Here is a 16,934-nt window from a genome sequence, read left to right as displayed (position 1 = left end):
TGTCGTATGACTTTGTAGTGTTACCTTTGGTGTACGGACGATAGCTATTGCCGTATGGTGTTTTCCTCTCATTGTACAGTCTTATAATTTCCTCGGCGTATGGTATGGTGATTGTCCCATTTGGGTATGCCTTCTTTGTCTTGCTACACTTTTTATGCGGACAACCATGTTTTTCCAATTCCACGTGCGTTTGACTTCGTTGCTCATGTATGGTCAATTCTACCTTGTTCATGTCCGGGCTTCCTCGTATGACTCTTTGGCTTTGCAGTCGTACGAACTTCCTTGTACGATACCCACGTACGACTTTCGTACAGTCTATGTGATTCTCATGCTATGTACAGATACCTTGCCTTATGTACAACCTCTTCCACATATGGCATAGCCTATACATCTTTGCTACCTGCAAGCCCCTCCTTCGACTTGACTTCGTACGGGTATGATTTCCTTTCGTGCGGGCTCCCTCGTTCGTACCGCCTCTATTCTTCCTCCGTGGGATTTTTCCTTCCACTTTCCATCTTCATACTATTAGATGTATCATCCATAACTTTATGTGCTTTCATCGGTTGCTCCACTGAGAGTTGTAGCTTAAAGAAAATTACATGCTCGCGAAAATCCTCGTAGTCCTCCATTTGCTAGTGGAATAGTCCATTCAGGGAACTCGTCTCATCTTCAGAGCAGTCTTCCAACTTGAGTACCCCTTCATCGTTGGGTTCCATGCCTTTCCGTCCTTCGTTTGTACCTAACTCTCCACCCTTGAACTTTGAGTCGAAGGATGCCAGTTCTTTACTCATCGCCTGGTTCCTCAGGTCGATGATTTACTTCCTCTTGTCACCCTCGATCGAGAGTGTGTTTTGCATCCAATTATGATTCGCCTTGGCTATAATCAACCATCCACTCCCAAGGAGTTTGTCGTACGCCTTCTTTTGCAACAAGATGACTACGAAGTCCAAGGAAAATTATTGTTTCCTAGTCATTACTTTTTGCGCCATCAATGTTCCCAACAACTCGATGCCATGCTAGTCGGCACCTACCAGGTGGAAGTTTGGCGGCTAGAGCGTTGGTCTTCCAAGGCATTTCCAAGTATCTTTTGGCAGTATGTATACCCCCGACCTCCATTGATGATGGGTTTGTCAACTTCTCCATTGTTTCCATCTCGACAACCGTCAACTTCCTCATGATGCTCATAGTCAACAACATTGGATCACTGGCCTCATTCCCTTCACAAGTTGGTTCCCCTGTCAGTACCTCTTGTGGTTTACATTGTCTTTGGCTAACTGTGTCGTCATTGATCGTTTTGGTAATTGCCATTCTTAGTTGTGGCATAGTTTGAATAAGGTTTGTCACCTTGATGGGTATGGTTGTTCGTAGCACCTGCCGAACTATGTTCTTCTTTGATTCCTGCAATGATGTACTTGCACTTCAATTGGAAGTTATTCGTTCCTTTGCCAACGCTTGTTCTGTTTTTGCTTTTGCTTCTCGGAGACGTTCCTTCTCTGTACAAGGGTTCGAGTACACCGCCTTCTTCATCTGTGCTCTTATGATTGCCAAAACTGCCTCATCTTGTTCTGCCACATCCAGCATATTAACCCTTTTGCTTTGGGTAGTCAATGTCTTCATGATTCCCCAATCCACACCATTTGCACAATAATTGTATGTTGTCTTTCTTATTTCAACAGTCTCTCACAAAATGTCTCCATTCAATACATTGTCGGCATTGTATGATAGGACGTCCTTTGGAGTCGTACTATATTTGATTTTGCCCTTGTTGATTTCCATAACCGCCTGGCGATACATTTTGTGGTTTCGATGGGCTAGATTCTCTCTATGTGAAGAGTATTTGCGTACTTCTAGTCTTCAAATTATATGGACAATCCTTTATTGAATGATCCATCACCTGTCAAATCTCACAAAACATCTTTTTAGGACAATTACCTTTTGTGTGCCCCTCAATTTTGCACTCAGTACACCATAGTTCATTACTTTCTTTATTGGTTCCTTTCTTGCCCTTCAATCCTTTCATCATTCTTAGAATATCCTGTCGAAGGGCTTGAATTGTTTTGGATTCTTCATTACTGCTACCTTTGGTGCTCTCATCATCGCCGGTCTTCCTCTTCCCTCGGGAGGATGTTTTGTTTTAACTCTCGATGCTCGTTGCCTGATTGTAATCATCAACGTACGAGGATGGAGGCACTACTTTCATCTTCTTGCGCAGTGAGGGGATCAATCCCTCAATGAACCACCTCTTCTTCAACTTGTTAGTTGGCTGGTTCTCCATCTTACTCAAGAACTCCTTGAACCAATGATTGTATGCTTGTACACTCTCATGCTTCCCTTGTTTGGCATTGTCGATTTCTGCAACAATTTCATTGTCGTCTCTCAGTAGTTTAAACTCTTCCTGAAATGCCTTCTTCAGTTCGTTCCATGTCACCTTGTGTTGATTCGCTAGGTCTGTATACTAGTCGATGGCAATTGCTCGTAGCGTGGCGAGAAATGCCTTCAACTAGTAATTATGGTCGTCCTAACCATTGCCTCCCATATTGTTATGCAAGTCTTGCAATGGTGTACAAGATCCTTCGATCCGTCCCCTGTGAACTTCGATAGTTTCGCACATTCGGACTTGTTGGAGACACCATCTTTCTTGCCTGCTTACTCCTTGGTGTGTCAGACTTGGGTGGATTGTTCTGATTGTTACGTTTTGGTGCTTTCCCTATACTCTTGGTCACGTACGCGTCCTCTGCATGTCCACCTCTAGCGTCTCCAACACTTCAGGTTCTTCTAGGCTTTGACTTGTTCTTGTGCTCCCTCGGATTGAGGGTCGGCGGTTTAGATCCTCCAAATTTTGGTGTTCCTGAGATCGATAGTTGGCGGAATACATCTGAGTTGAAGATTTCCCTCTTTGTACTCCTCGTTTGACGTTGGCTGTAGGAATGGGCTGTCTAATCGTCCTACTAGATTTTCTTCAAATGTTTCTCGTAATCTTCTTCTTCGCTCTCTTTGTTCTACAATCCTTAAAGATCACCTGATCACTTGGTCTTGACCACCTGGTGGCCTCTTCTCACCTTTATTAGGATCTAAGGGCATGAATCACACAAAGCTGACCCAACTTCTTTTAAGGCAACGACGCCAAATGTTTACTCATACTGCTATATCTGATAATTAAATAGGGAAGTAATAATATAGATGACAATTTATGCCAGACACGAGTAGAATATATCTTTATTTGCACATGAAATTATTACAGAGAAGAAGACCCGAGATGGTCGGCCAAGGATTACAATTGATCCGACTCTATCGTACTACCTTCCTTGGCGGTACACAACATATTTAAAGGACCCGATGGTTGCCGAGAGGAACACAACTGTCAACCAAACGGACACATAACTGCCCGAGAGTGACAACCCACTTAATACAGATAATTAATACATTGCCGGATATCAAACATAACAATAGGCATTTTATGCCAACTACATCTTTTCCACCAAGAAGCTTTTAAACAGCTCTTAGCTCTTTCAATTGGACAAGATTTCACTAAATGCCCATAAGAGAAACAAGATCTATAATGAAAAGCAATTTGCTCATAGTCCAAAGGGTGTTTCCTACCCGCCTACTCACTTTAAGCCAAATCTCAACTGAGAAATTACTAGAATGATCCATCTGAACATTACTAGCTAATGTGGGGTAGGAACACAAACTAGTCTCAGGACCAATAGAGAAAAATCTACCGAAAGAATTTTCAATAGCTAACGAATTGAAGGGCTGCCAAAGCTGAACGGTTGGAGGAGGGAATAAATGTCCAGACCTCAAGACCAGGGACCAAAATTGTGGGGACTCTTTCAATCTTCTGTTGAGCCACATACAACCAAAAAAAATCCCTGTACATGGGGATAAAGGCTAAATCTTTAGACAAGAGGGGTTTCCACGTATTAAAGACCCAAGCATGAAGATCAACTTAACTTGGCCAAAAATTTTGAAGTCTACAAATCAGCCCTAACTCAACATAATGCGCCTCATCCTCTAAAACCTTCAAGTCCAAAACCTGCAAAGGAATCTTCTCAGATTTACAATTTTTATTTGCTCTGGATATCTCTATATGCTATAGGAATGCCCTTAAATATATATAAAAAGTAGTTTTTGATTGTTTTTCTACAATTTTTACATTTTTTTATAAATCTGATTTTTTCCCCATTTTTTGCCGATTTTTCCCTGATTTTGTCAAAAAAATTTTATTTTTTGGTTTGCCATTTTTTTCCCCAAAAGATTAATGCTGCTATGCTTAGTGGTATGCCTTAGGTGATAAGTTTAGATACTTTTTTGTGCACTTGAAAAGTAAAATTAATATGCATCCACATTATAGAGTCAAGATGTTTGTTCTCTGTCTTTTCAACCATGGCATTGAAATTACCTCTATCTTTTGAGCAGAGATATAGTGACTGAGTCACCTTTTTTATTCTCATACTATAAAACTGTTTTCGGATAGAACACCCTAGTTCCATAAGATGTCTTGTATGGGTATTTCAGTGTATTCCGAACATATTGATAGACATTTGCTTTTTGCACATGTACAATGTCTCTCGTTGCTGCAATTCAAATTACTTTAATAACTTACCTACCTCTGTCATCATAAGCTTCTCGTCTATTCATATTTTTTGGCCTTAGCTTGTTTTCAGTTGAAGAATGCCAGAGGTTTTTCATCAAAAGAAATTTTGTCCACATCTTGAAATGGTATTACTCTTGCTACCAAGCTTATGTGTCTAGCAGCTAAGTCACAGAGTTTGCCAATTTTCATCCATGGAATTCAAAGTTTGGTGACCACAAACACAAACACAGAATAAATGTTTCAATACACTCACAAATTCAGCTGTTAAAATGTGAACAATCTTTTCTTTTCCACTTAACGATTATTTATTTATTTAATTTTAATTTTTTTTATAGTGCATTCCATCTCCTCCTGATTTCCTTGTGTTGTGTGGCCATTGATGTGCGTGAGATGGTGGGTGAATGATGTGGATGGAGCTGTAAGTCTCCTTATTGTTATGCATGTTAAAGGGCGATAAATAGGGTTTCAAAATGGTTGAGAGGAGGCATTTTGAAACTTATGTATTCCTTTATTTATTATTCATTTATCTTTAGTTGTTTTAATATTTGAAGCATCATTTAGCAAAGCCAATTTATCTGGGGGAAAGGGGGGAGACTTCACTATTGTGAGTTCCATTGTCTTGTCTTCTTCACATTCTTTACTATCAATAAATCTCATCATCTCTATATTTATACCACATATACTTGTCTAAGGTTGAAGCCAAATTAAATAATTAATATTCAACTTTTATTATATCTTAGGCTTTTAGATTATTTCTTTTGATAAGTGAGGGAATCTTTTGGGGCCCTTGCACATAACCAAATACTTAGAAACATCTATCCAAAAGGAGGCTAAACCTCAAAACAATTAAACAAGTCCCGCTTTATAAAGGCCAAGGAAGACAAAAAGCCTAGACAATTAGTACCCAAGAGCTCTATCAACTACCAAAAGAAGCAACTGGCAAATCCACAAAAACTAAAACTGGGAAGATCATGATTAAATGCATGTTGAGATCAATCTCCTTTTTTATGGGAAAGGAGAGCCTCCATAGTCCACTGTGAACTGCTACCACTAGAGTCCTCCACTTACACAATCTTTTTGCTTCTTCTCTTTTGAACTGTATTACTAGTGATGGACAAACAAGGGAGACAACCCAAGTGATCGCCCGCCACTTCACCATCCACCATGGCTTCTTTAGCAACCTCAGTCCTCAGATAATACTTTAGATCCTCCTTTAAGAAGAAAGTTGCTGTAGAAGCCTGATCTAAATAATCATTCCCGTCTAAAGTGTTCTCCTTTCCAGGCCTTTGACCAGAATTTTTTTCAGATTTCGAATTGGCTGCCATTGAAATGAAAAGGATTTCATTAGACATCAAGACATTGTCTTTCTCCTCTGTGTAATAAACACCCTCAATTTTTTTGTTTTGAAAATATATTCAACTGAATGTAAGATGCAAGCAGAATTCCTTCCCACTTTCTGACCACCCAGATACAATTTAGAAAAAATAATAATTTACCTTTTTATCTTGCAAAGACCTTTTTGAAATAATAACTTTTCATGTGCAAAAGCTCCCTTATTTAGGTGTCCAACTTTCAAAACACTAAATCACCTTTCTAATGAGTTATTACACTAGTTGTCTTTTTAAGAATTTCCAATATTAGAGAACTTTAATGAATTAATTAAATAATAACTCAATAACTCACCCAAATTGTGGACAGCATTGAAACTGCATGGGAATCAAACTCTGATCATACCAACGTGATTCTGGAGACTTAGGATGATGATCGGAGCCAATGGGGCGACTTACTAAAAATAGACTGCTCCTCCGAGAAGTTTGGAGAGCACAACAAAGGCTAGAAACTAATCCTGAAATTATCACTAGACTCACCAAGACCAAAGTCACTGATGACCAACTCTGTGCACTCGAAGAACACACCAAGAAGCCTTTGGAAGAACTTGGAAACTGGCTAGAAGTTCACAATTTAATATACCTAAAATTTGGGACATTACACTCTGAAGGAGCCTGGTCTTCATCTTGAGAAACTTCTCATTTTGCAACAGAGGATAGCCAATCCTGTCATCTTCACCAACTGAAAAATAAGAAATTTCCCTAGCCTTAGCTGCAGAAATTTCTAGGCCTTTCATAGAGAGGATTGTGTGAGAACCCTTAGCACACTCTGCCTAAAAATAGCCACGAGTTTTCTAAATAAAATTGACATCAGGCTTGCCCAACTTAGGAATCCATTTCTGTAAATGAAACAAGATCCTTGGACACTTGATTCTTTTATGCCCTAGATGATTGCATTAAAAGCACCCAAAGAGAAGTCCTTTATAAATAACATATTGAAACCAAGGATCATGTGCATAAAGAATCTTGACAGAATGGAAAAGAGGTCTAGAAAAATCAGCCAAAACTCTGACCCTGGCAACACTGAGAATGGGCATTTTCCCTAACCAAATCAACTTTGGACAAACTCCCCAATGTCCTTAGCTAATAATTATAACATCTTGACATACCTCATAAATTATTATGACTCACCATGATCTCTAGCTTGTTTATCAAGGGATATGGTTTTACCTATTGCTATCATTCTATGGATACGGCTGAAATGAGTTAAAATTTCTTGTTGGGATATTTGCAATATAATTGTATTACAGAATGATAATAATACAAAATGCGTAACTCTTGTTTTCATATGAAACACTGGCTTAATGCTACCACCACCATTCCTTAATTGTCTATGTTGAACTGAGGGGCTCAGGCATCACATTTGTATTATGTCAGAATTAGATACTAAATGTTTGTCAGTATTACATTTATCGTCAAAGGATATAGCTTCACCCAACCAGGAACACCTTTTCCTTCTGGATGCTGAGATATGTTTTTATGGGGCTCTAACATTCAACTATAAATGCAAGTCTTCATTTTGCAGACAAGCATATTGTTATACAATAGTTGGAATTTATCTTATATTGTTTGGCAAGACAGTGAGAGCTTCAAACTTTGTTGTATAATAAAACAATTCTAATGACATGAATCAATTTTCTTTAAATTTCTTTTTACTACACATGTATCTGAATGTTCACCTTCGTGCTGCAGGGTAAAGAAGAGGCAAGTAACCTAAGAAAAACTGAGAGAGAAAATCAAAGAAGGTATTCCTATGTTTCTGTTTCATAGAGAAAATAGACTTAGCTTAACTTTTCCTAAGTATATTTGTTATTCCCAAACTTCATGAAGTATACTTACATAGAATAAAAAGTTGGGCTCTTTTATCAAAAATCATCTGATCAGCCCACTTATGAATCTAATGTAGTCTCTTCACGTGTCTTCTGAAGTGAAGTTTGCAGCAAACTGAAAAGTCAAAAATACACGAAGTGCTATGCATGGTACCCTGTAACATGGATAGCTAGTTCATGCTTAGGTTTATTATGCAATAGACCTATTGTTGGTTTTTCCATAGCTGATGCATTTCAGTAGTTGCCACCTGGTTTTGATGCTATAACTAGGCATTTATGAATTCCTTTCTTTGGGTAAATTTGATTTCATTCCTGCTGTGTATTGCTGGAAGCATTTGGCATTCTCAGGATTGCTCTCTTAACTTTTGGCTTTTGGTTGCTTCAGAGTAACTGTAGAAGCAAAGAAAAGACGAAAACAGCAGGCAGCAAAGAAAGAGGAACTCCAACTGCAGCTGAAGGTGACTAACAAAGCTGCAGGATTAAATGAAGAAGATCAGCAGGTGATAGGTAGCCATGACAAATCCAGATCCAAAGAGAGTTTTGATCCCATGTTCGCTGAAGATAAGTTGAGTTTTGGGAGTGCAAAGAAAGATGGAATGCTTCCAGATAGCATTGTGAACTTCCTTGCAGGCCGTGAGAAGTATGTACAGCCATCTTTGCATTTTTTGTGCTTTTGATACATCTATTGAAGGAGTGGGCTAAACTCTTCTATATGTGATCTTACAATTTAAATTTACTTTCCTTTTTGATTAGTTTTTTCTCATATATGGAACATTTTTTTTTTATATAATTGAGATTGATGTGATTAAAGATTGGTTATATGGAATGTATTCTTTGCACATTAACATGTCTTGACCATTGTCAAGTTGTTCTTTTCATCCTAGGATGTGGGCTGCAATGTGAGATTCACTGTATGTAATGTTGTCTTTCTAATTTTGTCTTGATTAAAATAGTCTTCCTGTTTTTTGAATTCTTTGTGGGTCATACTTAAATCTAAGTAGAATTCATATTCATTTTGCAAATGGTTTTGGATAAAAATAATATAATCTTACCACTGGATGGTTTGGATTTTTCTTTTCAAGTTCATGCCAGGAAAGTCATAAAAGTAGGCATGATGCTGATCGTCTGTGATTATTGATCCTGAATGTCAGGATTATCTGGGGTGATTTTTTCATCTTGTTAGAGCTGTGAGTCTCTTTGAAGAAACACAGTGGTGTAATTAAATGAACAGTTCTTGGTAATTAATGTAGATGAATTAAAAGCTTTCAACAGGCTATCTTATCATTTGGTAAGCTTTGGGTGTTTGGTTTTGCTCATGATTTCAGTGATCATATTCTCTCTCTGTACTTCTGTTCTAATTGTGCACCTTTTAGCAAAGGACTCAATGACAGTAAAAATAGGACATTAGCTTGCAAATTGAGTCCCAATCAACATTCAAAAGTAATAACAAAGTAATGGAGATCAAAATTATACCTAATGTTGTGTTAGACTCTTTTATCAAATTTGAATTTGTTAATTCAATTATTTCTAGGTTGAGTAACCATACCTCCAATATTGTTCCCAGATTTAAGTAAACACTTAAAAAGTGTCATGTTACCAATGTTTTATAGGGAACTAGGCTCTGTATAGTCTACATTGTACAATGAAGAAGATAGTTTATTCTTTACAATGAGGAGATCATTTTCAGCTTATAACATGGAATTAGGGAAGTAAAAGCAAAGAGAGAAAACTCTAAATTAAAATTTTGAAGACATTACTACATCTTGAACACTATGATCATTGCTACTGTATTGGTTTGAGAGGTATGTACAGCCACTTTAGTAGTTTTACAAATTATTTAGTCCATTAATTCTAATGCAATTGCTAGTTCAACTGACAATTAAATTATTACAGTTATTGCTTAAAAGATCTGGACAATTGAGGATCAAGACCATGCTTTTTTCTCCCATTTTTTTTGTAGAGCCATACTAGTTATCTCAATTTTCAAAAACAGGAGGCAATAATCTATTCAATTTAATTTTAATCCCAAACTATAAAATGAAAACTTAAAGCATAAGTGAACTCTCGGGAGTTTTCATTGTATTCACATTAATTTCAGAAGCTGTACTATATGTACAGTGTGCTACCTGCTTAAGCCATGAAATCAATGTAGTTTTTTAACTTACTACAAAAAGAGGCCAAGAGAGGCTTTTTCCCTAAGCATTCCTGCCAGTGGCACGCACTTTGCAGTGCACTTCTTTTTGTCATATAAATTAATGCTTGGATTATATGTATTTGTGAATTATTGCCTGGATTTTACCATGGTATTCCTGTAGGTGATCTAAAAATGTTGTAATGCTCTATTTGGTGGTTAATGCTATGATTTTGAGTGTAGTTGCTATATGTGGTTTTTAATTCATATGCCATATATTGCAAATATAACTGTCTGAATTTTACGTGGCTTTAATTGAATATTGAATTCCATTAATAATTTGAATAGCAGAATTCAAGGAAGATGGGGTTTACCATTTGATGAGACAAGATTTTTCAGTTTGTACAAGGGATTGTAAAATTATATTTGTTTTGGCAAAGTTTAATCTCAAAGAAGATGGTAAATAAATTGCATTTATTGCAGAAAAAACAGATCTCAAAGAAGACAGTGTTAGGTGATTTAAAATCTTTGAAACTTTAATAATATTGCACTTGAGGTTTTTGTAAACCTGTTTTTCATTGTTTAGGATTATGTGCCATATCACAGGTGTATTTTGCGAAAATTTGTGTTTCCATATATATAAATAGGGTCCATTGGTAGAGGAGTGTCTTCTTCCTCACCATACCTGTCAAGATATACCATCCATCCAGGGCCCTTGGTTTGCTTTCCCTAATCTATATTGGGTTGGGTTCTGCTGCCATCTGGACTTTTGTTGGTTGAGTGTTGACTAGATCCAGTGTAGGTGGTTTATAGTTCACCCAGCCTTTCTCTCCTCTATATATAAGTGAACCGGGCCTTCCTTATTCTTTTTTTTTTCTCATCTAGCTTTTTCATCCAACCAACTAATACAGAACTGAGTTAAATCCTTAGGAAAAAAATAAGGTTTTAATTAGATTCATAGCCTTTAGATTATATAAAACTAATTCTATATCAGCATGTTTTTCGTCATATATCTTGTATAACCAATGAATATATAGCCAATTTATGCACATTAATGGACGTTGTGTGGGTTCTCCACCTATGAAAGGTACCCAGATAGAGGACTGGCACAAACCATAAATTTTTTGAAATTGATCAACATTCAGATCTAAGGGTTTGCAATTTACAAACCTCTATTAAATGGCTAACCATAAACAAAAGCCAACATGGCACTAACAGCAGTAAAACTTACTACTATTATCTAGGCTGGGCATGATATGAATAAGCACTGCCTTCAAATCAGACAACTGAGCATTTAAACAACGAAAAATGAACTTTATGAAACTTATAGAGACCAATACTATCTGTGGCCCCAATCCATAGCCATGCCAAGGAGCAAGATTGTTTACCAGTCTCTGAAACAGCATCTAGGGTGACGTCTAGACCAGAACTTGATCCTTCCCCGTGATCTTGTGCTCAAGCCCTCTCCATTGTGAAAGAAAGTAAGAGATGATTTCACGATCAGCCGTTTGTGTGTTTTCTGGAGAAGCAGCTCCTGTTCTTTATGGTCCCCATGTTTCTGTTGAAGAATAACTTCCTAAAGATTAACCCTAAATGTTGGGGGAGCCAGAGCAGGGGGAACGGGAAGGTTTGGGTACTTCTTTATTTGAAGAGACTAAAGCCTCATGGTTGATCCTAAATGCAGATAGCTTAAGGGCAGATTTAATCCAAATTTCCTTCTCTACTTTGGACACAATTTTTTCTGCCTTGAGCAGGGGATTGGCATTTTAGGGACCAATGTGGCAGACAAGGCACAATCTAACATCACGTCTCTTGAAAAGAACATGACAAATCAAATTGAACAGAACAAATTTTTTCATCAAATGTTTAAGTGTATGAAAAATATTCCTGTAGTTCCTCACAAGAGTGCTTTTCTTGAAGAGATTCTTTGCTGAGCATTGCCTGCAGAAAAGCCAAAGCAATTCAATTGAAAATGTTGAAAGGCCATTTTGCTCTTTCATCTGCCATTGAACGGAATTGCAAATATGGCATCTGAATAGATAAATATAATGGAAATTGTGGAATGTGTACAAATAGAAGGAAAGCTTTAATAAAGCTTATAATGGCACATTCATTTGATATGGTAATATTTGAATGCTTTGCTTGTGGTAAATAAAAACCCAATATGCAACGTGACATGCAACGTGACATGAGAATCTTGTAATGTCCCCTTCCTAATATGCCCTAAAATCACAATTGCAACAAATTAGGGTTAGGGTTACATCTTACCAAATAAACATATCTTTAAATAATTCGATCCTGGGATTTTTAATCCTGCAATCACATCATGAACAACACACACACATATTAAACATTATGGTTAGGTAATATTGCAGACATCATTCATGAATAAATCTATGTTTAGAGCAAGGAAATTATATATTCATCATTACACAGCAAGTCTGATTTGTATGTGAATTTTAGTCATATAAGATATAGAGTAAGGAGGCATGGTAGGGTGCCCTAAGACAGCTGTTCTCCCTCCATGCAGTCCTCCACCACACATCCATGGCTGGAGATCCTTATGTTTATTAACAGTTCCTCAACGTAGAGGTTGGAAGGGAAATTGCAGTAGGGTGCCCTTAGCCGTTCTCTCCCTTTCACAATGCAATAGGGTGCCCCACTAGCTCTTCTCCCTACTGGCCACTGTATCAGGGTGCCCTAAGTTGTTCTCCTAATTGCAGATTCCTTCCTTCCTTACCCTATATGATGGATAATTATAATCATATCATTAAATGCATAGACGCTTAGATCAGACAATCAAATCTGCCTACCATTGATATCATTATCTATCATATATTCATATATATAATTGATATAAGTATATAGGTAAGCAATGTATCTATTTCTGCATACCACAGTAATATTATTACTCAGATTGGTCTGCCGTGAATGGGAGAAGTTCTGTTGTTATTTGATGCTGGAGATTCGAATCTGCTTCGTGTGAATTTATGTTTCCTGCTGATGTATTCAAAGATCTCTTATTGTTCGATGATGATTGCTTGCTGATTGTGTTTTTATTTACTTTTGTTTTCCAGAGAGTCGAGGGTCCTCTGATCTGAATGTGAACTTCTTGTTTGAATGTTTGGTTCTGGTTCTAGTTGATGACACTGTGGGTATCATTTGCTTTCTTTATTGTAATGCTTCTTGTTTGATGCTGCTTTCATGTGGAGATTGTAAGCTATTATCTTTTTCCACGGTGATAATTTATTCTATGTTTTGATGTTTGTTGCTGCTGTGTATATGAGAAGTTCTGCATTTCTTCCTTCCCCTTGGAGTGGTCAAATGAGCTGTATATATCATAGTTTTAAAACTCGTGGACTCGCCACGGACTCGCGAGTCCATGGGAGCCACGAGTCGACTCGCCAAGGTCCTCGCGAGTCCATCTGAGAGACTCGCGAGTCTTTTGCAAGGACTCGCGCGAGTCTTTTGCATGGACTCGCGCGACCCAGAAAAAATGTCATGCAAGCTTTAAAATTGAGTTTAACATGTGAAAGCGAGTCCTGGCGAGTCCATCTGAGAGACTCGCGAGTCTTTTGCAAGGACTCGCGCGAGTCTTTTGCATGGACTCGCGCGACCCAGAAAAAATGTCATGCAAGCTTTAAAATTGAGTTTAACATGTGAAAAAATTTGGTCTCTCCGTCAGGATTCACATATGGAATATAACATTTAAGTATAAGAAAGAAGAAACTTATACTTTAAGTTATATTCCATATATACTATTAGGATGTTTGAGAGTGGTTTCGGACCTCCAGGAGTTATAATGCAAAATCTAGTTTTTGGAGGATTCTTCAATTTTCCAGACTTAGTCAGATTTCAGGATCAGGAAGACATTCCAGACTTAGCCAAATTTCAAGGCATTTGAAGATCAGGATGACATTCCAGACTTCCAGTTATATTCCATATATACTGTCAGGATGTTTGAGAGTGGTTTCGGACCTCCAGGAGTTATAATGCAAAATCTAGTTTTTGGAGGATTCTTCAATTTTCCAGACTTAGTCAAATTTCAAGATCCTTCGGCGATGCCTCTTGACCCCAACTTGGGGGCGTTGCCCCCAAACCCCCGTCGAAAAATATAAGGGGAAATTGCGCCGATGGAAGTAGGGAAAATTTAACCTCCGAGTCTGATTAGGCTCCATATAAAAGCATAATTAGCATTGAAGAAATCTTGGTATTATACATTTTAGAGTTGAAAGTTTGAAACTATGAGTATGTGACATGTGTAATGTTTCAATTATGGCTCTTATGTTCTCTAAATGCATTAATTTCTTTATGTTTTTTTGTAAAACTACGGTTTTTTTTTTTGCAGAGTCCTTGCCGAGTCTTTCACGAGTCCGAGTCCGAGTCCAAATTTTTGGTTTGCCGAGTCCGTGGCGAGTCCGAGTTTTTCAACTATGGTATATATATTCTTTCAATGGTAATGAGAAGTCATGTCACTTCCTGCGGTTGCATCTGCATGTAGGAGAGGCGACTCTTCCTTGTTTGACCACTGCCCCTTTGTAACTACTCACTCACCTTTTGTAACTAATGAAATGTCCCTTAGCCTTATGCTAACCAACCTATATTAGCAGACCATTTTATTAATAATGTGATTGCTGTTACCAAGGAGAGGATTTAGCAATTTATAGAAGTGTTATGTTCCTTGATCATGATCATAGCTAGTCGATCCTTCCCTATTGCAGTCCGGTTGGAATTAAGTTTTAGAAAATTGCGAAGTCTTGAATCAAGGCAATTTTCTTTGATCGATTATGTTTGTCGTGATGGGGACATGACAAATCCTCACATAGTTAGGACCTCATCAGTAAATCTAAGCATCCTTAAGAATAATTGCTTTAAATCTAAGCATCCTTAAGAATAATTGCTTCAAGGTTGGGTCAATATGATTCGTACAAAATCTTGAGAGTTCCCACCAAGTCAATTCAATGATTGGCCAAGCAATATGCTGCTTGATTGTCTTCACAGGAGATCCTGCCATCTGATTTCTTGCCCTTTCATCTCATTTTAAAAGATCGAGCATATCTATCTTCAAAAGAACCACATATGTATAATAAGTGATTATCAAGGTCAATATATTTGAGAAATAATCTGTATGAGCCAGGTGAATCAGGATTTAACTGTAATTTTGAAATAACACAATTTTTTGTATGTCTTGATTGATTCTGAAAAGTTTAGCGCTTGTTATTTTTTTAAAGATTTAGATTTTTTCTGAAGCCTTGGAGAAAATCTTCCAAACATCTGATATAGTTGATCTTTCATTTTCAGTTGTTATTTTGCCAATTTCCTTATTTTTCCTTATTTTATGAATATTTTTTGGGAACCCTTGTTGATCTTGGTGACTTTCACAACTTCCATCTTTTTAGATGCCAGGACCATTATTCAAGTAGTTTCTAACGGTATCATCCCAATGTCTCTTGCCTATTTTTCACATTAGTTTTTCTAAATTCCTTTTGCTTGTCTCTTGAATGTTACAGGGGCTTGTTTTTCTAGACTATGACAACAGATGTTCCGACTGCCATCACATATGTTAATTCATGTACATATTTTAGAAGTAAATTCATAGTTCATATGAATGTCATAGGAAATTACTGGATAAATTGCTGTTTGTGAGAAGGTAGAGCATTTTTAAACTTCATTTTGTATTCCTTCTGTATCATTAATTGTATTTTCTTGATGGTCCATACCCTACTCATTTGGAATCAATTTTGCATCATTACATCCTGAACATGCTTCAAAATGTAATGATTCAATATGAAGAGCAACATGCCAGACCTAGGGAAAATCATCCTCAGGTTGGCCGTGTTGTAAATAATTCCTACTTTTAATATACTCTTACCTTTTTCCAACTAAAAAATTGCTCTATTATATCGCTTTCATGTTGCTGAATCAAGTCCTTGATTTGGCAAACATTAATATCTTGGCCTAATTCATTTCAAATTATTTTTGTGTACAGGCATTTGCAATTAAGTTTGACTGAAACAGATGCTAAGCTTGTTGCATCCACATTAAAACCTAAGAAGAAAAAAATGAAGATAAAACAGAACAGCAATGGGACAGGCAGGTTAGTGAAATTGATGTTCTTTCCATTGGCTGTCCTTGTCTACTACTATGATACTGTATTCATGAACTACACAATTTTATTATATTTCATTTGATGCAACTAACCAAGAGGACTTAAGCATTAGTCACATGGAACTTAATGAAGCTTCCTTATAAAATAATTAAGCACACTTTGTTTCTGTTTTGTCAGGGTTCAAGTGGTAGTTTTGAAGGATTTGTCTTCATTAGAACGTGTTCAGAATGCCAAGCAATTTTTACAAGATAGACAATCACATGTACATAGGTCAGCATCTATGTTAAAACACTTCAAGGGATTTCCTTTTCTCTCTAGGAGAGATCGTGCACAATAGTTGTCAATAACTGGAAACAAATGGGCTTTACCAAATTTTTAGCCTTTTATTGATGGAGGGCCTTTTAAATTATGAAGATTGTAACATTAGCTAAGTTTTGCAATTTTTGATGATGGTATATTGGCCTGCGTTCAGTTTTATTCTCTGTGAGATACAGTATAATGAAAATAACTTTCATGCCTTATCTTATTAAGGCTTTGTTAAGGGAAGTCAAGTTACATGCAGTAAGGCGGGATGCAAATGCATGTGCAAACTAATCAGTATTGGGTTTCAAAAAGATAATTAAGAGAAATCAATTTAATCAAGTTGATGAGCTTTACCTGTTTAATTTATTTTCTTTCCGTTTCTCGTGAATTTCCTTGTCAAGTCAAGAAACAATAACCTTAGCTGTTAACAAAGCCATCTGTGAGTTGGATTGATCTTGTGACTGCATACTGTTTTGCCTCAACGTGAGACATGTAAGGGGTATGTGACCATCCAATTGTCTGACGTAAATCATAAACAGAGTGTAATAGGAATACAATTTTTCCCCTTGTTTTCTTT

At 37.1% G+C, this 16,934-nt stretch overlaps 1 protein-coding gene across 1 annotated transcript in view; it reads left to right on the top strand.

Annotated features, from left to right (window-relative positions):
* The window catches only part of LOC131036111 (uncharacterized), a 29,340-nt gene extending 12,644 nt beyond the window's left edge, over nucleotides 1–16,696 (top strand). The window contains exons 2-5 of the mRNA XM_057967925.2: nucleotides 7,678–7,730; nucleotides 8,200–8,454; nucleotides 15,935–16,042; nucleotides 16,232–16,696. Coding sequence (XP_057823908.1) covers nucleotides 7,678–7,730; nucleotides 8,200–8,454; nucleotides 15,935–16,042; nucleotides 16,232–16,391 — 576 coding nt within the window. The 3' untranslated portion in view covers nucleotides 16,392–16,696. The remainder of the gene's footprint in view (nucleotides 1–7,677; nucleotides 7,731–8,199; nucleotides 8,455–15,934; nucleotides 16,043–16,231) is intronic.
* The last annotated feature ends 238 nt before the right edge of the window (nucleotides 16,697–16,934 follow it).

Source organism: Cryptomeria japonica, chromosome 4 (genome assembly GCF_030272615.1).
Source record: "Cryptomeria japonica chromosome 4, Sugi_1.0, whole genome shotgun sequence".
Classification (NCBI taxonomy): Eukaryota; Viridiplantae; Streptophyta; class Pinopsida; order Cupressales; family Cupressaceae; genus Cryptomeria; species Cryptomeria japonica.
The sequence above is the reverse complement of the archived record's forward strand: the minus strand, read 5'-3'. Positions and strand labels throughout refer to the sequence as shown.